At 35.7% G+C, this 24,453-nt stretch overlaps 1 protein-coding gene across 1 annotated transcript in view; it reads right to left on the reverse strand.

Moving 5' to 3' along the window:
• Window positions 1–24,453, reverse strand: part of LOC145673463 (cilia- and flagella-associated protein 45-like) — a 65,250-nt gene that overhangs the window by 26,759 nt on the left and 14,038 nt on the right. The window contains exons 3-5 of the mRNA XM_081743187.1: window positions 20,841–21,142; window positions 17,386–17,575; window positions 9,945–10,118 (exon numbers count right to left, since the gene is read on the reverse strand). Coding sequence (XP_081599313.1) covers window positions 9,945–10,118; window positions 17,386–17,575; window positions 20,841–21,142 — 666 coding nt within the window. The remainder of the gene's footprint in view (window positions 1–9,944; window positions 10,119–17,385; window positions 17,576–20,840; window positions 21,143–24,453) is intronic.

Below are 24,453 nucleotides of genomic sequence, written 5' to 3' on the forward strand. Positions count from 1 at the left end.
TATTAAGTGTTATAACATTTAAGTAAGCAAATTAGTATGTCTTGACATGCACTTCCAAAAACCTTTCAAAACCCTGGGAGGCAACATCCCCTTTGCCCCTTCCCCGCTGCGGGCAGCCATGCTTCCTAGTGTTCTGTGTCTATATTTATATGCTGCTTCAAAAATTCTGGAGAGAGAAAATGCATCTTGGTAATCTATCAGAAGTCCATGCCATTTCATTTTCAATCTCCCGCTCTTCGGTTTGTTTCTTAATTTGTCAGCTCGAGGTTTTCTATAAACTTTTTAGTCTGTTAGTTGGCAACATTTACACACTGCCGTCTGCGTTGTTTATAAGAGCTGCAAAGCTTCGTGAAAAAACGAGTAGAAATGTGAAAGATTTAACTAAATGGACTTGGACACACTAAAGATAATTGTGCAAGTGCTGAAATGTGAAAAGGTATTAAATGAACAACATATTTTTACATGCTTTAAAATGCCTAGTTTGCATCGGTGGAAATGTTCTTTTTTTAAATTTTTTTAAAAGAAATATTTTTTAGTTCGTAATATAGTTTGGAATATTTGAAAACCTGAAAATAATACTTCCTATCATATGGAGCCACAATTAATGATTACTTATGATGAACTGGCGAAATGTTTTAGATTAAAATATATTTAATAATTTATCTATTCATTAGGAAGTTACCAATAATTTCGCTTTTCGAACTGTTGTGTGTAAAGTGTTGTATAATTTTGGGCCGTTCTATATAGCGGTAAAGTACTGAAAAACTGGTCTGCTACAAGAAATTATGATGTGGTATAAATAATTTAACTATAGGATATATGTGTAAAGAATTTCAACTTTCTTTTATTAAAAAATCGATACTGTCTATAAATATTGATCATTGTGTTTCTATATTATTTGGACACTATATATGACTTAATATCAATAAATCTTTTGAGTTTAACATCCCACGATTATGCCTGTTAGGCTAAGGGAGACGAAGATTAAAGTAACTGAATGATGATGGAAGAATTGGTGGAATGAGAAAGTGGGAGGAAACGAGAGAACCCCGAGAAAACTCACGAGCACGATGTTGTCTACCACAAACTTACTTGGCCGCGGATCGAACCAGGGACCCCAAGAACCAGAGATAAGCGCTTTACGATTGAACTACCGTGCCCCCAACTTTATATCAGTAATCACTGAATGTTTATCTTCATTATCTTCCTTAAAATCCTTGCACATAAGAAAACTGGTTTCTACTCAAAATATGTTCCTTATGTAGACATAGTAACCAATCTTAATTTTCAAACCTTTGAAGAAAGAAGATGGGTATTTTATATTGTTCTTACATAAATGATTAAACAGTAAAACTGACACTCCAGAATTAGTTTCAGAGTTGTGGATCCATGCCCCAACAAATAAAACTATAACAGCAAACAACGGAACATTCTACCATAAAAAAGCAAGAGTACGCATATTAGATTAAGTCTCGTTTGTGGAGAGTGTGTGTACTTCATATAACGAAATGATCGAATTTCATGTTCACGAAACAGGTTCAAATCAAATGATAAACATGAACTTCTGTACAAGTAAAGGGTCTTATATGTTTGTTACTTATGTACTTGGCACTACAGCTAGACACTAAGCCTGTTGTGTCATGCCTATAAAATAAATAAATAAATAATTTTGAGTTAGATTTTAGTGTCTCTTGTTGGAATTATAAAGTGCCTATTTTCTGCTTTTAATATTTAAACATTTGGTCTCTAGTAATGATTTCCTTATAACGAGGACAACTTATTTTAGGATTGAGGATAATTTTGACTTGAAATTTACAATTCTATTTCCTTCTTGCAACTCGTTTCCCAAACGTGCCATTAGACATAACGTACATTATGATAAAACTAATAAAAACCATTTGTAACTAGCAGTGGGAAATCCTAATTTGTCATGTGGTTGTAATTGACTCGGTCATCAGGGTGTCTACTAAAATTCCAAAATGAAATTTCGTGACTTTTTCGTGACCTTTTCATTACCAAACCATCGTAACATTCAATAACAGTACTTATATTCTTTAGCACTTTACCTTATCTCTAGTTTCAAAGGCTATTCCCTGGAGCGATAAAAAATTGGTGTCTTCTCACATCGCTTTCACTATATCCACTGTACACAGGGTGTTCCAAAAGTAATGATGAAAACTGAAACCACAGATTCCTGGCACCAAAACGAGAACAAATGTTTATATGACATACAGTCCGGAAATGGACAAGGGCGGAGGCTAAACAGCTTCGAATGTGGGGAGAAAGGAACTTCACACTTACGGAAAGGAACATGCCGATTTACAAAACCGCATTGAAGATGCGTGTGAACAGTTACTCAAAAAACCGGGAGTGATAGAATGCATTCGAAATTCACGATTAGCACGTTACATAGATGTGGGAGGACAGCATTTTGAACATCTTATGTAGGTGCGTTTATTGTTAGCACCTATGACCTAGTAGTTTGTAGTGCTATTCTGTGTAAGATTGTACGTTACAAAAACAGCACATCGTTGTAGATTCTGCCTGTTATTTCATTACAGGACATCACTAGTTACACTTGTTCTTATTTCTACCCTCTCTCTGCAAGTTTCTCTCTGGTATACCCACTGAGATTATGCAGCCATTCTAAGTGATCTTTGCTTTGACCCCCATTGTACATGTGCGTGCAATCGTGCCATGGATAACAACTTTTTTCAGTATGGTTTCCGTCTCTACTGCACCGTTTCATTACCCTCCTACCGTACAGACATTCAGCGAATCCCTAAATGACATATGGAAAATCTCTAGTGCGGTTATGTAACATACATGTAACATTTCAAGCCGATATGATTTTTATATCTTTCTGAACCCCAATCCTAGCTCCAATCATTATCCTGCTGGCAGGTGGTGTAGTTCCCTTCACAACACACCAAACTGCATGTCATATAAACATTTTTTTCTTGTTTTGTTGCCAGGAATCTGTGGTTTCATTTCTCGCCATTACTTTTGGGGATCTAATATATTCATAAAGTTCACAGAATTATGTAGGATGTGCTGTAGTAGAGACCTGCACGGGCCGAATTTTTCGGCCCGAGCCCAATCCAGCCCGAAAGTACCTAGGCCCGGCCCAGCCCGGGCCCGAAAAGTTTTGAAGATTTTTGGCCCGACCCCGGCTCGATAAATTAAAAAAAAAATTAGCTCGACCCCCCAATCTTTGTCAAAATTTAGTACTAAATTTGACCTAACCCTCAGAAACATTTTCTAAAGTCTGGTTCACAACCTGACGCTTGCCTTCCGAATGGTACCATTGCCTCCTAGAACTTTGCCTGTCATCGAGAGAACAAAAACTCCATTCCCTGTAACAAAAATCTAACTTAATTGATTTTTAGCATAAAGTGAAGATGGCAATATTGTTTAGCGATAGGCAAAACATTCCCACCCTTCTTGTTATATTTAGAGTTCAGTGAAGGTCAAGGTCAGAGCTCAATTTACCGCATAATGCCTGCAATCCTCTATAGTGAAAGTGGAGCCGCTGAGCAATACAAACTGTAAATTCCTATTGCATTCTTTGTAACATTTTTTACGGACACACTTCTTCAGCGTTTGGCTTTATTCCAATTATCGTTTAACGAAAGTCAATAATTAGTAAAGAACTGCAATTGATCGGCCCCAGCCCGGCCCGACCTGAAGAGAAATCAGTGTCGGCCAGCCTAAAGAAATAACAGTGTCGGCCCGCCCAAGCCCGGCCCGGCCAAAAGAAACAGCAGAGTCGGCCCGCCCAAGCCCGGCCCGTGCAGGTCTCTATGCTGTAGTCTCTTAAAGAAATAAAAAACTTATGTGTATTGGCATTTGGCAAAATTTCCCTTGCATAGTTTTAAAAACTACTACGTTTATAAAAGCATATTGCAAAATTTTTTTACTGGTTTTGTATGCCTTTAGGAAGACAAGCTTACCACTGTAGTTAGTTTAGATTGGTTCAACAATTTATTATGTTTAACTAAAAGTTGTGAAAAAAAGTCTAAGAGCCTAGGAACACACTACTATGAAAGAAACATAGGCATGTTACATATCAATCTTCCCAGGAAAGAGTGATCTTGTAAGTGCTTCTTTTCAAATAGCTGCATTTTTCACACAGCTCTTACTGTACTACTACGAAACGACATATTTTACAAGTAGTCTCGAAAGCGGGGCTATTTGGAAACAGCACATTCTGGCTGCTGGGAAACTTCAGTTTTAGTAAAATTTTGTTATGAATGCAGGAAAACTTTACATGGACTAACAAAGGAATAGAGGGAGATTATAAATATAAGTGGAAGATGGTTTATATACCAGTCGAAAGCACTATTGACGCCTATTACGAACCTGTAATAAAAAATTTCCGAATGCATATACTCTGCGAGTTATATGAATATACAGGATGTCCAAAAAGTCCGTTGCCACCTCTAGAAATAGCAAACGGTAAGCCACATGCCAAAACAGGAAAACATGTGTTTGATTATTTTAAAAATCCAACTTATCAAAGGAAAAAGTGTTGTCCCAGGGCCACCCGCATGGTCCCAAGCGGGGTCCAACTCAAAATTTTTAAATAGCAAGAGGGATCAAGTAGCATATCGTTGTAAAGTTGTTAAAAATGAAAGAAGACGGAACAAGTCTCGACTCTCTAAAATTACCCTGTGGAACATGGTGACCGGTCAAAATGACAGCAAAAACGTCATTGTAAAGTCTATGGCCACCTAAAAAAATCTGAAACAGTGAGAGAGGTGTTAAAACAGGAAACTACGTGTGTCATCATTCCAAAAGTACAATTAAAGTAAAAAAAATGTTCCAGGGTTCCCCACAGAGGTCCTACTCAAAATTTTCAAATAGCAAAGGAGGCCAAGTTGCATATCGTCGGAAAGCTGTTAGGAAATGAAAGAAGACGGAAGAAGTATTAACTCTCTGAAATTACCCTGTGCAAAATGGCGGCCGGTCAAAATGTACATCCTCATTTCGATTTTCCAAGCGCATTAGCTTTCTATTTTCCGATCTGCACTTACTGTCATTGTGAGACACTTGCAAGTATTCGCTGTTCCTGGTGCAAGAATTTTTTTGTTTGAATCATTTTATACTTGATAATCCAAACAACGAGCATATGTACTATTATTATACATTATATTTTAACTAGCCAGTTCTACCTAGGTATACTAAAAACTGTCAAATGTTGATACTTTTCTTTTCTTTATTTCTTAATTTAATTTTGTTTTATTATATTTCTTTATTTATTTAGACATTACTAGGCCCAAAGAGCAGAATCTCACAGTAGGAGCATTTCCTTTCTTTCTGTTGAGTTCAAGAATTAAAACAAACTGAAACCCGACTACAGAAAGAAGAACTAAAACATAACGTTTACACAGTGTTATCGTAAAGCGTTCAAACTTTTTCCAACTGTTTTCATTTAACAGCAGCTTTCAAACGATATGCTACTTGACCTCCCTTGATGTGAAAATTTTGAGTAGGACCCCATCTGGGGCAATGCGGAGGACCCAGGGACAAATACTTTTATTTTCAATCATTGGACTTTTGGTATGATGACACACCTTTTTTTTCCTGTTTAGACATTTGTCTCAACGTTTAAGGTTCTTTGAGGTGGCCATAGACTTTGCAATGAGGTTTTTACTGACATTTTGACCGACCATCATGTTGTCCAGCCTAATTTTAGAGTGTCGAGACTTGTTCCGTCTTCTTTCATGCCCAACAGCTTTCCAACTGTATGCAACTTTATACTTCTTGCTATTTGAAAATTTTGGCTTGGACCCCGCCTGGGAGCCTGCGGGTGGATCTGGGACAACACTTTTTGCTTTGATACATTGTACTTTTAAAATGATCAAACACATGTTTTCCTGTTTTGGCATCTGTCCGTCTCTCCGTTTGCGACTTCTAAGGGTTGCACCGGACTTTTTGCACACCCTGTATGTCCATATAGCTCGCAGAGTATACACATTCGGAAAATTTGTATTACAGTTTCGTAATAGGCGTTATTAGTTCCTTCGATTGGTGTATAAACCTTCTTCCATTTCGATATATATAATCTCCCTGTCATCCCTTGTAAGCTCTAGAAACATCACAAGAAAAATTAATTGCAATAAATAACAAGAGGTAGTATGAAAAAGAAAGAAACTTACGAAGTAACCCCAGTTTACAGTACATCATACTACTCGTTTGAGTACTTCTCCACAAAAATTAAAATAGGCATTTTTTCCGTTTAGAACCACCACCTTCTCTACATAATTTCATTTTAAAAAACATGCCAGCAGTACTAGTGGTTAGTACTAGTGAGAATAAACGAGGTTTCGTAGTACTATCCTACTAAGGTAGCACAATTATTATGCACCCTGTAACCAATCTACACGAGCTTAATTTGTCGCGTTTCAGAAGGCACTGCATTACTGCAAAATACAATATCTTCTCTTAGACAAATATGTTCTCTCATCGTGTTGTTCGATTCAGTAACCCACGGCTTTCACCCAATTTCAGAAATTCTTCCTCTTAGCATATAAATTAGTGGTCAAAGTGAGACGGTATGCGATGGTATGCCATACCGCTTATACCGTCACTGGAAAGTGAATGCTAATATACGATATCTTTAATAAATTAATTTTTATACACAGTAATTGACTAATAGCTTTGTACGTCAAAGATTGGCAACACCAACAGTTTTATTTTCTTTTTCCTAATACTTTTATTTTGTTTTTAAAATGAGGTATATACGAAGAAGTTCACCCCTTGCTCCTACGCAAGTACTCGTGTTGATTGTGTTTGGGGTAGCCAACCGTCCAGTATTTTACCGGACAGTTCGGTTTTTAACTTCCTTCTCTGGTGTCCGGTACAAGCTCGAAACCTGATGTTAAATGTCCGGTAATTTTTCATCTTAATAGTCCTATTCTCTGTTCTATTCAGATTATTTTGGAGTGACGAAAGGAATTGTTTGTCGATGAATATGGTTAATGCAGAGCTTGTAATTCGCTTTGATATCGGTCTTGCGCGGAATTTGCTGAAGAATTGAAGGCAGGAATATTTACTGAACTTATCAAAACTGCTGAAACTCAACAAAAGTACATTTTCAAGAGCGCAGCTAACACTGCTTCATCTTGTGCATGTCATAATTATATTGCTAATTTTATTTTCTTTTTTGCTTTAAATACAGTGTATTATTGATGGCAGACTTCAAAAATTGCATGTGCCAACTCAACCAAAATTGGATTAACAAAATTTAATAAATGCTTGAAAAGTAACTAAAATTATTAAATTCGATCTCCGAATCGCTCAATTTTATGTGAAGTAACCACTTTCAGGTTGTTCGCATTTCTGATGAGCGATGATCTCAAAATCTTAAGAGTATACATACGTGAAGATTTCCATTTTCAAAAGTTGGCAACCCTAGTTGTGTTGGTTGCACATCAGGCTCATATAACAGAAAGGAATGAGTCCGTTAGGCTATGTAATCTGTGTCGCGGGCCATGGGCCCAATCCAATCAAAAGGCAGTGTATTGAAAATGTGACTTGTTTAAACTGAGATCGGAAAGTATTGTTATGAGTTCAAGGGAACTTCTTTTGTGTCTGCAATTATAAAGAAATACATAAATGAGTCCGGTATTTACGAGAAAAATATAGTGTAAGCTATTGAAAAAAAATATGTTGTTTTGTTTAAGTGCTTTATTGTTAAATTTGTTCTACTGCATATTGTTTTATAGTTTTATATTAAGCGTTTTATATTTTATTGTGCCATATTCAATTGTTTGTTTCTTATGCACATGTCTTGCTTAAATACATATAATTGCCGTGTTTTGAGCACAGGTGGCTTTAGGGTCTGTCTGTTGTGGGGGTGGACCTTCCGGAAGTCTGGAATAATTCTCAATCAAGTGGGGGGTCCGTGAGTTCTCCCGCAGGAAATTGTTTAAAATTGTTAATAAAAAGCTCTGCTTTCAATCCTTTCATATATAGTTCTTTATAACACAACACAAGGGAATATTTTTTATTCTTCTCAGAAAGTTGGGGACGGGGCAAAGTCTCTCCATGCCCCATCCCCGTAACTACGGAGAAACTCTTTCATGGTTCTGAGTCATTATGTAAATCGAAATGCAATCTTTTAGGCAACATACCCTCATTGTATTTCAACATTTAGATAGACGGTATGTTGAGTCAAAATAGTGATAAAACATACAACCTCTACTTTATTTCCACTTCGAACACTGATATAAATTACAAAAAACTATACATTGAAATGACACAGCCAACTGCTTCATGATGCCAGTTCAAAGACAAGCTCAGGAGCGAATTTAGTGCGAATTAGGCCGAATTTTCATGAATGTGATAGAAGTGTGCTTTGCTTGCGATTTGGTAGCGTCTAAAGCCGACCATACACATTTTTGGTGATGAATTTTGACATTTTATAGAACAAAATTTTCCAGTCTTAACTTATATTTGTACAGATAAAAAATTCGTGACCTAAAAGCTAAATTTCGTGACTTTTTCTTGACTTTCATGACCGATTTCTGATTTCGTGACTTTTTCGTGACTTTCGTGACCGATAGACACCCTGGTCATTGTTAAAAGGAGATACGTGCCATTTAAATATCTCCTATGGGCCGCGGTGGCTCAGTGGTACAGCGTTCACCTCTGATACATAGGGTCCTTGGTTCGATCCCAGCTCGCGCCAAGTGAGCTTTGTGGTGGACAAACACCGTGCGTGAGTTTTCTCGGGTTCTCCTGTTTATTCCCATTTTCTCCATTCCACCATTTCATTAATTTCTCATCATCATATCCTTTAGCCTAGACGGCATAACACTAGGACGTAAAACTTCCATTGTATATTTTATCCTTTTCCTGGCATTGTTGGAAACAAAAAAAGATGTCATTTCATTTCATGTATCCCGTATTAACAATGACCGATTCGATTTATGATATCTCGTGACGGCGACAAATAGCCTTGATGTTGTCGTCTCCTTTAAAACTCAATCAATCAATCAATCGATTTGATGATACACTTGTACGAAAAAAAAGGTTCTACACTGATACGACAAGACTAGTATCTTTTTCGAAACCGGCCCTTATGATATTAATTTATACTCGCCCCTCGTTTTAAAGGACTAAAAGGGCAATAGCGATCCGATATTGCAGATTGTTCGTACGTTCCGACACTACGTCTGTAAAGGCTAATATTTACAATTACGAAATAAAGATGTCCTGTAGTGTACTTTCAATAAAGCACACTATCCAATCTGACAATTTAAAATAACTGTGCACTGCAAATACACACTATAACGCAGTAAATTCAACATTTTAAGTCAAAATCAAGATTTTCACACTAAATAGGCTGTTCCAGATTGTCTACTGCGTCAGAAATCTGTAAAACTTTAATGAATTTAGAGATACTGATTTAGAAAAAAATGTAAGCAAAAGGCTAGTAGTCTTCTGTCTAAAATGAACACATGCAAATACTTCACATTTTTAAATCCTTTTAACTATTTTTTACCTATCCACATTCCCCCTTCCCCCATGTTTTAAATCCTCTTCGAATTGAATCTAAGCTGAAGATGGATCTTCCGAAAGCGCTACTTAGACGGTTTTGTGTGTGTGTGTGTGTGTGAGAGAGAGAGAGAGAGAGTACTAGCCTTTTGCTTACATTTCTTTCTAAGCATTATCATCGCTCACAATACTGTGATATTAGAAATAGTGCTTTAATGATTACCTATATGAATATCATGCAACCAAGTTATTCACCTATTTTCATTACAGCAAAGTGTAAATTGATATTTTGCTTCTGGTACAATGTCACGGATTTTGTAAGTTATCGGTTCAGTGTTGCTTCATTAAAGTGAGATTATTCAAGTAAGTGTTGTTCCTCAACGAAAAGAATACAACGAAAACTAAGCAAATACAGAAAGCATTCAAGTAAAAATTCCAACCTTTGCCTCCAGGAGTCTCTCTTCTGCTCTTTCTAGTTCTCTAAACTGCTGTAATTGTCTATTGATTTCAAGCATCTGCTTCTTCATGTATTCTTGTTCAGCTACTTTTCGTTTCTGATTCTCTAACTCCTCCAACTGAAATTGCAGTTGTGCTTCTTTCATCATCTTTTGCTCCTGGAAAAAACAGAAGTATATCAGGATATAGTTTACAATATTGTTAGTGTTTAACGGAGGAAAAAATGTAGAAGATGAGAAATATATAAAATAAAATATAAAACTGATGAATCTTACTGAGCTGATAAGCAAGATAAACGTACTTTTTGTAAACCTAAAAATTGATACTAAACAATAACCGCGCTACCTGTTAGGATGAAACTGTTATTGAAGTACATCCTCATCAAGCTTTTTATTTTGACACTTGCAAAACAACAGTATCGGCAATGTATGATTAACTGGTAAACTTTAATTATTATCCAACTATAATATTGTTATATCAATCCATAGATCACAACGAATTGAATGAAATGGAATGCTTGAGGAAACTATCGCGCGTAGTTGTCGATAAAAATGAATTTTTGTGGCGTTAAGAAATCTGTCGATCATTGCCAACTATAACTAATAATTTTACTTCCGTTGAAACAGTTTACTTATTTATTTATTTACTAGCAGAAATTGCTACCATGAAAGGATTGACGACAAAGGCAAAAAGAAATTATATATATATATATAATTGAAAATCACTGTGTTTGTGACTCTAAATTTCCTGAATCATCCGACAGATCTCGATCAAATTTGTAACATGGATGAAGTTCGAGGCTGGGCTGATTTTAGGCTATTTACTTTGATGGTAGAACTGAGGGTTGGGGGAGGGAAGGGGGTATTAAAAAATAAATAAAACTTAATAACTCCTGAACCACTCCACCGATCTTGATCAAATTTTCAACATAGATGAGGTTCAGGCCTGGAATCGTTTTTATGATTTAAATTTGACAGAGCAACGTAGTGGAGGAGGAGGGGGAAATATATAAAAAATCAATTTATATAAGACTGAAAGTTACTATTTTTGTAACTTAATAACTCTTGAACTATATGACCGATCTCAATCAAATTTTCAAGATACATGAGGTTCTGATCTGGAAACATTTCTGTAATTTCATTTTAACGGTGGATCCTAGGGGAGGGGAGGGGAAGGGGACGTATAAATAAAAACTAATAAAACCTAATAAGTTTTGAACCACCCAACCAATTTCGATCAAATTTTCAATATATATGAGGGTCGGGCTTTGAGTGTTTTATATTGTTTCACTTTGAAGAGTCAACTTAGGGGAGGGGGTGGATATATGTTTAAAAAAATTAAATTAAAATGACTGCTTTTCTGACTTCATCAGTCTTGAACCACCCGACTGATCTCAATGAAATGTTCAACATATATGAGTTTAGGGACAGGGATTACTTTAGGCTATTCACTTTGACGATGCAAGGTAGGGGAAGGGGAGAGAAATTTTAAAAATCATCAAAAATGACTGATATTAGTGTTGAATCTATAGTTTTGGGGTCGATGAGAAAAATAGTGACACTTCTGATGCTGTTTTAATCCAACCCCAGCCCTGATAGTTGGGGAGGGGAAGGGTACAACGTAGCGAAGGGGGATAAACATTTAAAATAATCAAAAATGACTAATATTAGTGTCGAATCCATAGTGTTAGGAGTAGCTGAGATTAACAGTGACAATTCTGATGCCGTGTACCGCAGCACGGAGGAGGGGGAAGGAGAGCTATATATGATAATAATAATAATAATAATCGAAAATTACCAATATTAGTGTCTAATCCATAGTTTTTGGGATCATTCAGATGAACAGTGACATTTTCGATCCGGTTTAAATCCAAATTCAGCCCCGCCACTTGGGAGAGGGGAGAAAGAAATATATAAAAATGATCGAAAATGGCCACTATCAGCGTCGAATTTATAGTTTTCTGGGTCGCTTAGATGAACAGTGATACTTTCGATCCCGTTTAAATTCAACTTCAACCCCGCAACTTGGGGGAGGGGGAGGAAGAGATACCTAAAAGTGATCAAAAATGACCGATATTAGTGCTGAATCTACATTTTTTGGGGTCGCTGAGATGAACGGTGACACTTTCGATGCCATGGCCCGCAACATGGGGGAGGGAGAAATATATCTATATCTATATCTATATCTATATCTATATCTATATCTATATCTATATCTATCTATCTATCTATCTATATCTATATATATATATATATAAATGATCAAAAATTACCAATATTAGTGTCTAATCCATGGTTTTCGGGGTCGCCGAGATGATCAATGATCTTTTCGAAGCTGTTTAAATCGATGCCATTAAAAACAAAAACAGCATATTTTACAGGCACTAAACACATGAGATACGGAATTGTGCATTTAAATTTTCATTTCAACTCAGTGAAGCGGGTAATATATGCTAGTAATAATAATAAAACTAAATATACTCATAATAATCGTGATAGGATGTGTGAAGAACTACATCTGAAAATGACACTATATAGTCGGAGTAGGTTGATAACGATTTCAGCTATGTAATAGAGAAAGCGCTACTAGAGGCGTGGGAAGTGTACCTATGTCTACTGTGACGTATTAGCATTAGTAAATTCACCTAGCAACTGTTTTTAGTCGACAGTTGACCGTCTTGTACGTCCTTTATTTGGCTGTTCTGAGTTTAGTCTGGCTTGTGTGTGTCGTTGAATTGTGTCAAGGAGTATTCTACCTTTAGTGCGTATTCCAGTGCTCCTTTTGGGTTTGTGCGTGAACATCTATGTGACATTACGTGAGTGCGAATGACAATAGTCATCTCTAGTTACCCACATCCAAAGTTTCACCCTCTTTCCTCAAGCCGTTTGAAAAATACAAAGGTGGTGTTGGACTTTTGCCTTTCCTTGTTTGTTTAATTAATTCTGATATTTCATCAAAGAAGCAAGCGCATGATTATGACTATACTATAAACTTTTAGTTTTTTTTCTGTAAAGTTGGGAGCTTTATCTATGAAGCCGCATAATGAGAATGCCGTCTTTAGTATGGTTGAAAAAATTGGACTGGCGGAACTAGTGAGCAAATATAAGACAAATGTGCGTCCTATACAGCATTCATACAGGAAAAGTAGGTAGACCGTAAGATATATTACAAATTTGTGTATACAGGACGTTTAGCAACCCTCCGCGTGCGTATCGGTATATTTGACATGTTAACTAAAACATAAAGAACTAATAGAGAGTAGACAAGAAGTTTTCCTTATTAATTATGACTCTCAATTATTAGTAATTAAAACCGATAAAATACATGATGGTTAAAGTGTACGTTATGTGAGAAATACAGAACATCAAATTACAAAGAACCATTATTACATCATGCCATATCGAAATTACAATTTGAGTAGATTGGCATTGCTATTTTAGAATTTAGTGTAAAGTCATACCTAATATTGATGGGTTTTTATTCAAAATGGTTAGAACTTATTCTCCTAAGGTCTAAAACATCTACTGAAATTATCAATAAAGTCAAGATTGTATTTTCCACTCAAGGTATACCTAAAACTGTAATTTGTCACAATATACCATTAAGCTGAAGACAATGTTTGTAAGTTGCGAAAGATTGGTAGTTCTTCATTGTAACAAGTAGTTCCAGATACCCAAAATCAAATGGTCTTGCAGAAATAACTCTGAGAATAACAAAACGAATTTTGAGGAAGTGTCATGAAAACAGAAGAGTTTGTGTTGATATATTAGAATACAGAAATTTTCCTTTCTTAAAAAGTAATGTGACACCAGCGTAATGTGAGTAATGTGAATAAGTCTCTAGTTCGTACAATTTGAAGAGTTAGAAGCAAGTTACCAATTCGTAGAAAGTTATTAAGACCATAGATACAAAAAATGCAGATAAATTGCTACCTAAAAAAAAAAAAAAAAAAAAAAAAAAAAAAAAAAAAAAAAGACAGCAAAAAGAACAGAGTTGTTTAATACAAAAAATAAATATTAGGTACCAGGCCAAGTTGTTGAATTGGAATAAACTCCTAGATCTTGTTTGGTGAAAATAGTGATTACAGAGTATATCGCAGAAATTCATTTAAGGAAGCCATTAAACATTCGAAAGTTTAATGATCTAACAGAGGAGGTTAAAAGAATGACACTGAACTTAATACCCAAGTACCGAGCAAATATAACAAAATAATGAACATAACGTAATTGAAAATAGACCTGATATAGGTAATCCAGAAAAAATAAGAAAATTTAACAGGTAGTAAGGAAACCTCATTGGATGAAATATTACGTGTAAATCATTTCCTGTGGTTCCACAAAGCTTTGTAAGCAGGGGAAGATGTAGTGCATGTGACTGGCAACACTGTATAAGAGGATGACAACAGTAGTGATGCATGTTATAACATATTAACAAAAGTATAAAGAGCTAATAAATAGTACGTAGAATTAGGAATTAAATTTCTGGGCTGTCGGCATTTATGGCCATTTAGCCCGTCACATATATGAGAGATGACATTTCTTGGCGAGCACACTATCCGATGAAAGGGAAGGAAGGAAGCGGCCTGGGACCATTATGTTAGGTACCATCCCGACATTTGCCTGGTGTGAATGATGGAAAGCCAGAAAAAACCTCAGTCAAGATGGCTGGCCTGAAAAAGCTGTTATACTTTTTCGAACGAGTGTTCCCACCGGAAATCAAACCCGAGACCGCTCGCACCAAAGGCGAGAGCGTTAGCGACTATGCAATGCGGACCCACAGCTAATAAATAGTAGATAAGAAGCTGTTCTTACTAATTAAGACTCTGAACTATTAGTAATTACAACCCTATAATATCATTCTCAATATGCATTTTCAGTGCTTCAGGATCATTTTTCTCGTCACACTTGGAACTAAGCTTAATTATCTTACAAAGAGGCTTTTGAATGTCTCGAAATCTCACTTTTAAGGCAAAAACTGCACTATACTTCCGGCCCATCTTGTTGGATTAACTTTCTTCAGAAAATTCAACTTGTTGGCTTCTGGTCAACCGCGCTCCACAAAAATCTGCTGAGTATATTCCATCGCTTGATATTGTGACTAAGAAACACATACAGGCACTGAACAATATCACAAGTCTTTCATTTCTTCAATTTCTTGAATTGCGTTATTCATTACAAGATTTAAATTATGGATTGCACAATGTACATAAATACACTCAAAGTAATGGCACAATTTAATATTTCGTAATAATTACTTATAAACTTTCGTAATAAGAACTAAATAATTACTTATCGTATATTTGTGTACACAATAACATGTGTTCAATACTACATTGACGTAATGTCTTGTAATATTGGACCCCCTCCCCCAAACTTTGGACCCTTTATTACAAAAATTACTGCATGTGTGTCTTATTTAATTTTATTTTGTAGCTTTTAAATGTAGAAAGTGGAAGGTTTGAAGCCAAAGAATCTCTGTGCACAATTTCCTATGATAATTAATGTCTATGTATTCAATTCAATCAATAATGTATTTTAATAAGTATCATCACTATTTGTATCCCAACTTTTCGACTATAAGGCAACTGTACTATATGTAACTTTTGTTAGCATTGCAGACCGTATGCCATACTTGAAGATATTACAGTAAAGGGTTTCTGTCCCTGTGAAGGGCTTGGCCATTTATTGTAGTAAAGGATTCGATTCTCGTCTTTTCCTGTTCGGCAAAGCCATTTATTACAGTATTAGGGTTCGAGTCCTGGTACGTTCCCGTGAGAGAAAGCCATATATAACAATACTGGGTTCGATCCAGGTACGTCTCACTCCCTATCGAGATAAACCCTTTTGTTACTGTATGTGGTTCGTGTCCTACGGTCCCAAAGTGGGCTTGCGCTTTTACCATGGTCTAGGTTCGATTCTCCACCGTTTGAATGTCTTCTTTAGTATTTACTAGCGGGTTGGATTGACCATTAAAACTGACCATATAGCCGCTGGACAACAGGTTCAGAGTTCGGTCAGAACGTTTCGGGAAACCGGCACAAAGCTAACTCCAATTGTATTCTTTAGCGCTGATGCAATTTATTAATGTATGAATTACTAAGTTGCATAGGCGCTAATCACTCGTGCTGTAAAGAAAAATGAATTAGGTTATTTCTTAAAATTAACATATATGAATTTAGATCATGATTGTTATTTTGAAAGGATACTCAACTTTTGGATTTTGATTTAATTAACACTTGAACTTCACAAACAAATATTACATAAGCAGTAGCACTTCACTTTAGATAACCAATAATTTAGGCCCATTTAATACGAAAGACGCGGATGTCGCGGTTGACACGAATTATTCGTTATATTTCGTCACATGGTTGTTTTTTGTTATTCACTAGCACCCTTTACTCACTGTGACAATCGAAGGGGAATTGTCATTGGCGGCTCCAGAGGGTCTGTCCAGAAGGTTGCGGGTTGGTTTCCTCTCATCTTCTTTTGATGAACAAGTGGTCTTTGCTGCTTGCCTACTCCATGTCGCTGCAATGACCTTTTAGATTTACTTGTAAAGGAACATTTTCAACTTGTCGTTTATCTTCGTTATCATTGTATTGGTTCGATTTTACGACACTTAAAGTTGCTATGTATTGCACTAACAAAAATTAAACGTTATTTCAAATTGTTTTTTCATTTCAGTTGCGCACCAAATTCAACGTGGTTGCTTCTATGAATGTGATAGTCAGACTAAAGCACCTTTTCTCTCCGTCTCGTCGTGTTGCTAGGCAAAAAATCGGTTTGCTACGCAGTTTGGTGATGTCAGAAGCTAAAAATAGCTATGACAGCCCATAGACAGGAATGTTTTGAGACGACGATTGTTCTTTGTGCTGAATTTTAGTTCCTTATTTGGGAAGGAGAGAGGAACTCTGCGATCTCTGTCGCAGACGAAACGCACATACATATATGCACATTCGTTTGTTGGCTGAGAGAAAAATTCTTGAGAGTGCTTTTATGCGAGGTGCATTTAAAAAGTTAAAATTTTTCTTCATTAATAATCGATCAACTAGACCGTACAGTTACAAAGAAAAAGTATTTGAACAACTGTTTCAAGTATAGAAGGAGAGAAGGAAATTTGACATCAAAAAGAAAATATAGACGTATCAGAAATTTATATAACTACTATTCAAGAGGAAAGGAACATTGAATCAACGGTAGACAGCTCATTTCTGAAACGCTGGATCATCATGAATACGATTTCAGATTCACTATAAGTTTTATAGTGAATTAACACTTGATTCGTGGATTTTCTCAGGACCTTTTACTCTATGAATCCATCATTCATGCGGTTTTCTTTTTCTGATCCCTAGTCTAGAAAATTGGAATGGGATGTTAAGCTAAACTAGTTAGTTATGAATTATTATGCAATCATAATATTACTAACCTTCTGTACTTGTTCAGCTGCAAAAATTCTGGCTACTTCATTCTCTTTAATCTGGTCCAGCATTTGTTGCACTCCTTGCATTCTTATCGCCCTTTTCCGATCTCTTTCTTCTTCCTCTTCCCTTATCTCTCGCAAGCGTTTTTCTTCCATCATAGTAGCCAGACGACGATCTTCCTCATCCAACTCTTTCCTAAATAAAACCCCCAACAATGCAGTACTACAAGCTTTCATATAGCACTAACATACGAAAGAAACGTACATACTGAATGATCAGAAATAGTTGGATATATAGTTTCTGGCTTATAGTTTTCGTCGTTATACAACGTCGTCATACGTTTGTTCTGCTACGTGATGCAGTTATGTTTCGTTTGCAATTATTCTTTTCATACTTATCATCTAACCCTACATCCATTCGGTTACCATCATGGGAGTATACAAGTCTGAATACCATGATCCTTATGTATGAAAGACTAAGGACATTGTTTATATATGCGCGGTAATTCAATTTTTTCGGGATGATTAATTCAATTGGCTATCTGAAATTATCTACCAATCCTACTCAGAAATCAGTTTGAATTCAAAAGTTTACTTCATTTCTTGCAAAGTTACTATCCTTGGTGTATAATGTGAGGTCCTGATTTATACGGTAGTTTTTACAGCACTGAAATTGGAAACTGCCTGAAATAGCTATGAACAAACAAGTTAAGTGCAAAACCGATCTACTCTCATACACTGGTAAAATATGACAAAATCATTCCGAAAAACTTAAATACAGCGCGAATAGTAAAAGAATAATTTCGATAGTCTTTCACTTGTTAAATTATACACGCTGCACGGACCTTAACTTACCATGGTCTTTACTATGTGAACAGGTATGTATGATACTGTACAAACGTAGATATAGAAGACAAAACATATTATCTAGCTCAGGAACGTTTTTGGAATGTGAATAATTTACAATGTTTTCTTTTTTAACTTGATGGTCATCTTTAAAATCAGAAGCAAGCAACAAACTAGCAATGCTAAACTCTAACTAACTAACTAACTAACTCTATGGCCTATGGAACCCGGAGGTTCAATGCCGCGTTCACAAAAGCTCTCCACTGACTTCTATCCTTAGCTAACTGCATCCAGTTTCTACTTTGTATTCCAATCTCTGCCAGATCCATCTTAATATTGTCCTCCCATCTGCGCCTAGGTCTTCCTAATGGTCGTTTTCCGATTGGTCTTCCTGTCAAGACTTTGAAAGCGTTTCTACTTTCTTCCATTCTAGCTACATGAGCAATGCTAAACTCACTTTTCTAAAACCAAGTTCCATTGTTTTAAATTTACGAAAGCTTTCTGGGCCGACTATGACCCTTCGTCAGGGTGTGAGAAAGGTTAAACCTTTTATCTTTTTTTAGAATTAAAAGCAAAAAGAATCGGAATATGTGAGAAATTAACTTTACAACGAGAAATAATTTTCAGTGGTTTGTGTGCACCAAAATATGTAAACAAGCAAACAGTTGATGGTTTAAATGTTGATAGATGCTGTTACTTTTGAACTGTATTTTGATTTGAAGTTTTTCTTGCATGTTTTAATTGAAATTGTCTATATTATTGTACCACGAATTTATTTACATCTCCTCAGTTTGATGCACAATAACTATCCTCGAAGATTGAAAATTATTTCTTGTCGTAAAGTAAGTGTCTTTTTCTTTTAATACATTTCTCTATCTTTAATTTTAACATCCAATCTTTTCCACACCTTTACTAAGCATCGCAGTAAGTCCAGGAAGATTCTGTGAAATTAAAACATCAAAACTTGCTTACAAAAAGTGAGGTCATCATGACCATTAACTATGGCTTCTGCCTAGCTCGTTTTGGATTAAACGAAGTAAGTAATTGTTCTAAATATCATTTTTTTTTTTTTTAGATCATTTACACGTTTCTTGGAAGATCTCAAGAGTAAGAAAACATTTTCCGAAAATTTTAACTTCAATTCTAAAAGAGTTTTCCGCAAATATTCATTATCTTCTTTTATGTTAAATATCCATGTAAGAAGATCCAATTTTCGAGGAATATGTCAAAAATATGGAACAATGGAATATTACTTTCGTTACAGATGCAGAGTGTCTACTAAAATTCCAAAATGAAATTTCGTGACCTTTTCTTTCCCAAACCATAAAATTTAGTAACATTCTCAAGAGCGAATTTGGGTGCAAACTGGACCGAATTTTCATGCATGCGACAGAAGTGTGCTTTGCTTGCTATTTGGTAGCATCTAAAGCCGACTAGATATTAATGGTGATGAATTTTGACGCTTTATAGAACAAAGTTTCAGTCTATACTTATATTTGTACAGATTAAAAAAAAATCGTGACCCAAAAGCTCAATTTTGTGACTTTTTCTCAACTTTCATGACCGTTTTCTGATTTTGTAACTTTCGTGACCGACAGACACCCTGAAATGTGACATATTTTTTTAAAAAAAACCTAGAAAAATAATACAGATCTAATTAAATAATCAACTAATCGCTGAGCAAATAAACCGATTTTCATTATAAAACTAACATAGTGTAACAGCTTCGCCAACTAAACAATTTAACTTCATCAGACACTGTCTAATATTATTTTATAATAAAAATAGTTTTGCTTTGATCAGCGATTAGTTGATTATTTCATTATATTATATAATAGGCAAAGTTAGTATAAGGAGAGTCAGATACAGATCTGTTGGTAACCATCAGCTGTATCAAGTCAATTTTCCAAGTAATAATTTGTCAACTTTCGAGGTAACATTTTAGAGCTTCCTTAAAAGAACTCGAGTGAAATCGTGTTGTACTTTTGAATCTACTTAGACTTGCAAGTAACAATAGTTATATTAAGCAGCTGATACATCAAAGGTCATCAGACACTGTATGGATGTGATGTAAAATAAATACGGTTAACATGTCTGATTTTACCGTGATACTTGTGTAACAACAAGAGCCTGTTCATTTTAAGTTCTCCAAAAATGCTAAAAAGAATGTAAGGAACTTTTTGAGGTATGAAAGTTGGTATATAATAAAATAATCAAGAATTGCAGAAATTGAGGCTGAGGTGGCTCAGTGGTAGAGCGCTTATGTACATCTAGCGCGTGGAGTCCCTGGTTATATCACTGCTCCCACCAAGTGGTGGACAAACACCATATGCGTGGGTCTTCTTCGGGTTCTCCAGTTTCCTCCCACTTTCGTCATTCCATCACTAACATCCATCTCATCATCGTCTCTCTTAGCCTCGATGCATAATCGAGGGATGCTAAACTTAAAAAAAAAAAAAAAAAAAAAAAAAAAAAAAAAAAAAAACCCTGCAGAAATTAGGATATATTTAGTGTTGCAATGTTTTTGCCCGCTATACATACTTATAAACCTAGAAATTATAGTTCTTTATTGTACACCGCTGAGTTTCTCTTTCACTTCATAATGTTCTACTTACTTGATTTGAATTTTTTCAGCAACTTGTGCATCACGAATTGCATGACATTTTGTACCTAAAATGATCTTATTTGCCATTTTAACTTCTTCTTCTTGTTCCATTTGAAGATTCAGAGCACGCGCTTGGAGTCGCTCCGCCCTCCGCCGAGCCTCTCGCTCGATATCGTTCAACTTCTTTCCTTTGGCCTGTTCTCTGTCACGATTTTTCATCTGCTCAATCATTCGCGCACTCTCCATTTTCAAAGCTATCTTTCTTTCTTCAATCTCTTTCTGCCGTTTCAAGAGGTCTTCCTTCGTAACAACCTTTAATAAAATTAGGGCGAAATTATACTGCTGTCACCGAAAGTAAAAACTGTTATGATGTTTGTAACAGAACTACAAATTAATGAAAAAAAAAAAAACTGTAAATGCAATTGTAAGTAGGAAGCAGGGGTGTAGCCAGCAGGTTTATCTAGGAGGAGCCCGTCATTTGTGAGGAAGGAGAGTCAGCTACAATGTACTAAGCAAAAAAAAAAAAAAAAAAAAAAAAAAAAAGTTACAGCTAGTGATTTTGAGATCTGAAAAAACCGGAAACTTTCGGTTTCCGTCCAGAAAACTAAATACACTGTTTTTTAAGTTTTTTTTTCTTTTTCTCCATAAATATTATGTATCAGGTAGTTTAACTTAAAATACGCCTATATAAAATATTTTCATGCTTCATATTGGACATGATCCGCACTGGAGTACTATATCAATCAATTGTAGCAGATGCAGTAGCGAGCTGTGCATTTGGTCATTCTTTACACGGAAGAGATACCAAACTATTTTTTGATCGGAAAAATAATTTACCGTAAATTATTAATTATATGTAAACTTTGTTATTTTTAAATGACTAAAGCAGGGTAATCTTACGACAGTGTTGGGAAGTAACGTAACGCAAGTAACGCGTTACTTTTTAAGTAACTTTCCTAGTAACGCGTTACATTTTTTCCAAAGAAACTGTAACGGTAACGCGTTACAAATTTTTAAGTAACGTACCTAGTTTGCGTTACTTTTTTTGCGTTACATTTCGGATGAGTAACTACAATATATGTATTTTTTTCGGAAACAAATGTTTCTTTCCTGTAAGTGAATTTCTCAGAATGAAACAATCGAGCATGAACTACGTATGTCAGTGACCGACAGTCACACAGAGAAACAGATAAGTTCGTAGTGCCATTTGCTGTTTTTTGAAGATGAGGACAGCCTTAGGGAAATCACGTGTACTGATTGCAAGCATCTGGAAGATTTTGTCGTAGGTTTTGACAGCTCCAAATCAATACATTCAGTGAGTGAACTAGTAGTGCAATGATACCGGTAGTCTATTTTACTTTGATTGGTGGTGTTTTTATAAAGATGGAGAACGAAAATATTTTACCGTTCGAACATTTGAAAGAATACTTTTTCTTTAGTGCTGAGGATAATGGTGGACAGAATTTAAAAGTAAAGTGTCTGAAGTGCCCCGGCGGAAAATATTTATCAACAGCTAGGATGTCATAATTAACGATTTACTGTAAGGGGTTAATATGAATAAACTGTGTTTTAATGAGCAGGCCTACTTTATTCCTAGAAAATAGTTTGTTAATACATGTAATATTGGAGTTCTTTCAGATCAGTTTGCTTATCCTAGAGTCCCGTTGATTATAGAGTAGTGTAATGTTTCTCTTTATTCTTTATTTTTAATTTTACATAACAATATTGTTATTATTATATAATTAGTTTAGCAGAATAATAATAAGCAACCATTTTTTCTAACGCATAGGGATGAACACAAGTCAAGCTAAAACTCGACTCGACTCGAATTCAAGTCGAGTTTCGAGTCAAGTCAAGGGTAATATCCTCGAGTCGAGTTCCGAGCCGATTCAGTTTTTCGCGTCGAGTTTCGAGTCCAGTCGAATTTGATAAATGGCTCGTTCGTTTTAAGTCGTCTTGAAATCATGGCCTGATTACACTGGAAAACGAAAGCCATGGAGTACTTTTAGTGTTGCTCACGAGAGGGGACACTGTTCGCATCCCGTCTCGTCTCGATAACGAGAACACAAGAGATTTTTTATAACAAGCTCAGTTCGGCTCGGCTCAACTGAGAAGATGGCTCGAGCCGGCTCACTTGGGGTGAACCATCGGCTCGATCTGGCTTGGTAGGGATGAGCCATTTGCTCGGTTCGGCTCAACTGAGCCGAGGGCTCTAGCCGAGTCGGCTGGGTGAGCTGTTGGCTCGGCTCACTTCTCGGTTCGGGTCGATAGTGAATGAGCTGTGAGCCGAGCTGCTCGAGTCGTTGGCAATCCTAAACCCGGGCCGAGCAGTTTTGAAGATATTTCTCCAGTACCCTATAACTTTTAACAGGGTTTGTCTCGAGCCCGAATACTCAACCTAGACCCTCAACCCAAATTCAGAAGCTCGTGAACAATCTCCTTGACTACTAGACTTCACGACTACCGAGGTTGGCAATCAACTAGTTTTTTAGTATTCAGATAGAAACCGCCTATCTTTCTCTTTATATACAGTGTTGTTATAATAATAATAATAATAATAATAATAATAATAATAATAATAATAATAATAATAATAATAATAATAATAATAATAATAATAATATAAGTTGTAGTAGTAGTAGTGTCATTGATAATAATTATACTGTCTATGTAATATACTTGAAGAATGTACTCGAAACTATACACCGGATTTGGCTCGAGTCGAGTTCTCGGGTTGAGGTCAAGATGTCTTTCTCGCTCAAACTCGCTCGTGTCCATCCCTACGAGTAACGCAGTATGGCATTTTATCAATGTTACATTATATGAAAATGTTCATATATCAAGTAAAAACTTGTCCTTGCATTTACATAAAGCGATTCAGAACGTGCAATAATAATAATAATAATAATAATAATAATAATAATAATAATAATAATAATAATAATAATAATAATAATAATAATAATAATAATAATAATATTATTATTATTATTATTATTATTATTATTATTATTATTATTATTATTATTATTATTATTATTATTATTATTATTATTATTATTATTATTATTATTATTATTGCGGTAGTAATAGCAGTACGGAAAATTGAACGCATAATTTTTTTTCACATTCTTAAAGTTTCGGACCTAAAAGTAACGCGTTACTTTCGAAGTAAAGTAACAGTTACTTTGAGGGGCGAGTAAGGCGTTACGTTTTAAGAGAAAGTAAAGTAACTTGTAACGCGTTACATTTTTACAAGTAACTTACCCAACACTGTCTTACGATGATGTTTTAAAAGCCGGTCATTTAGGGGGGGTCCAGGAAATCATTTGGGGGGCCTGGCCCCGATGGGTCCCCGTGGCTACACTCCTGGTAGGAAGCTATGCTTATAATTTCCTTTCCAAATAGTTCTAGGAGAATCTGTAAGTGGCAGCACCTCTCTCGTACCTTACGTAAAATTTGCGGTTGGATGGATCAGCCACTCTAATCGTAAAGGTACGACAGGAAGGTTGGGAGGATAAAACTTCTCTAAGTTTAAAAAGTGTTTAAATTAATTCATAGTATTTTTGATTTAACTTACAATGAAAAGTGTAATTGGATATTAGGCTATGAAGACAAAGCAA

Source organism: Thermobia domestica, chromosome 2 (genome assembly GCF_964235325.1).
Source record: "Thermobia domestica chromosome 2, izTheDome1.hap1.1, whole genome shotgun sequence".
NCBI classification, from domain to species: domain Eukaryota; kingdom Metazoa; phylum Arthropoda; class Insecta; order Zygentoma; family Lepismatidae; genus Thermobia; species Thermobia domestica.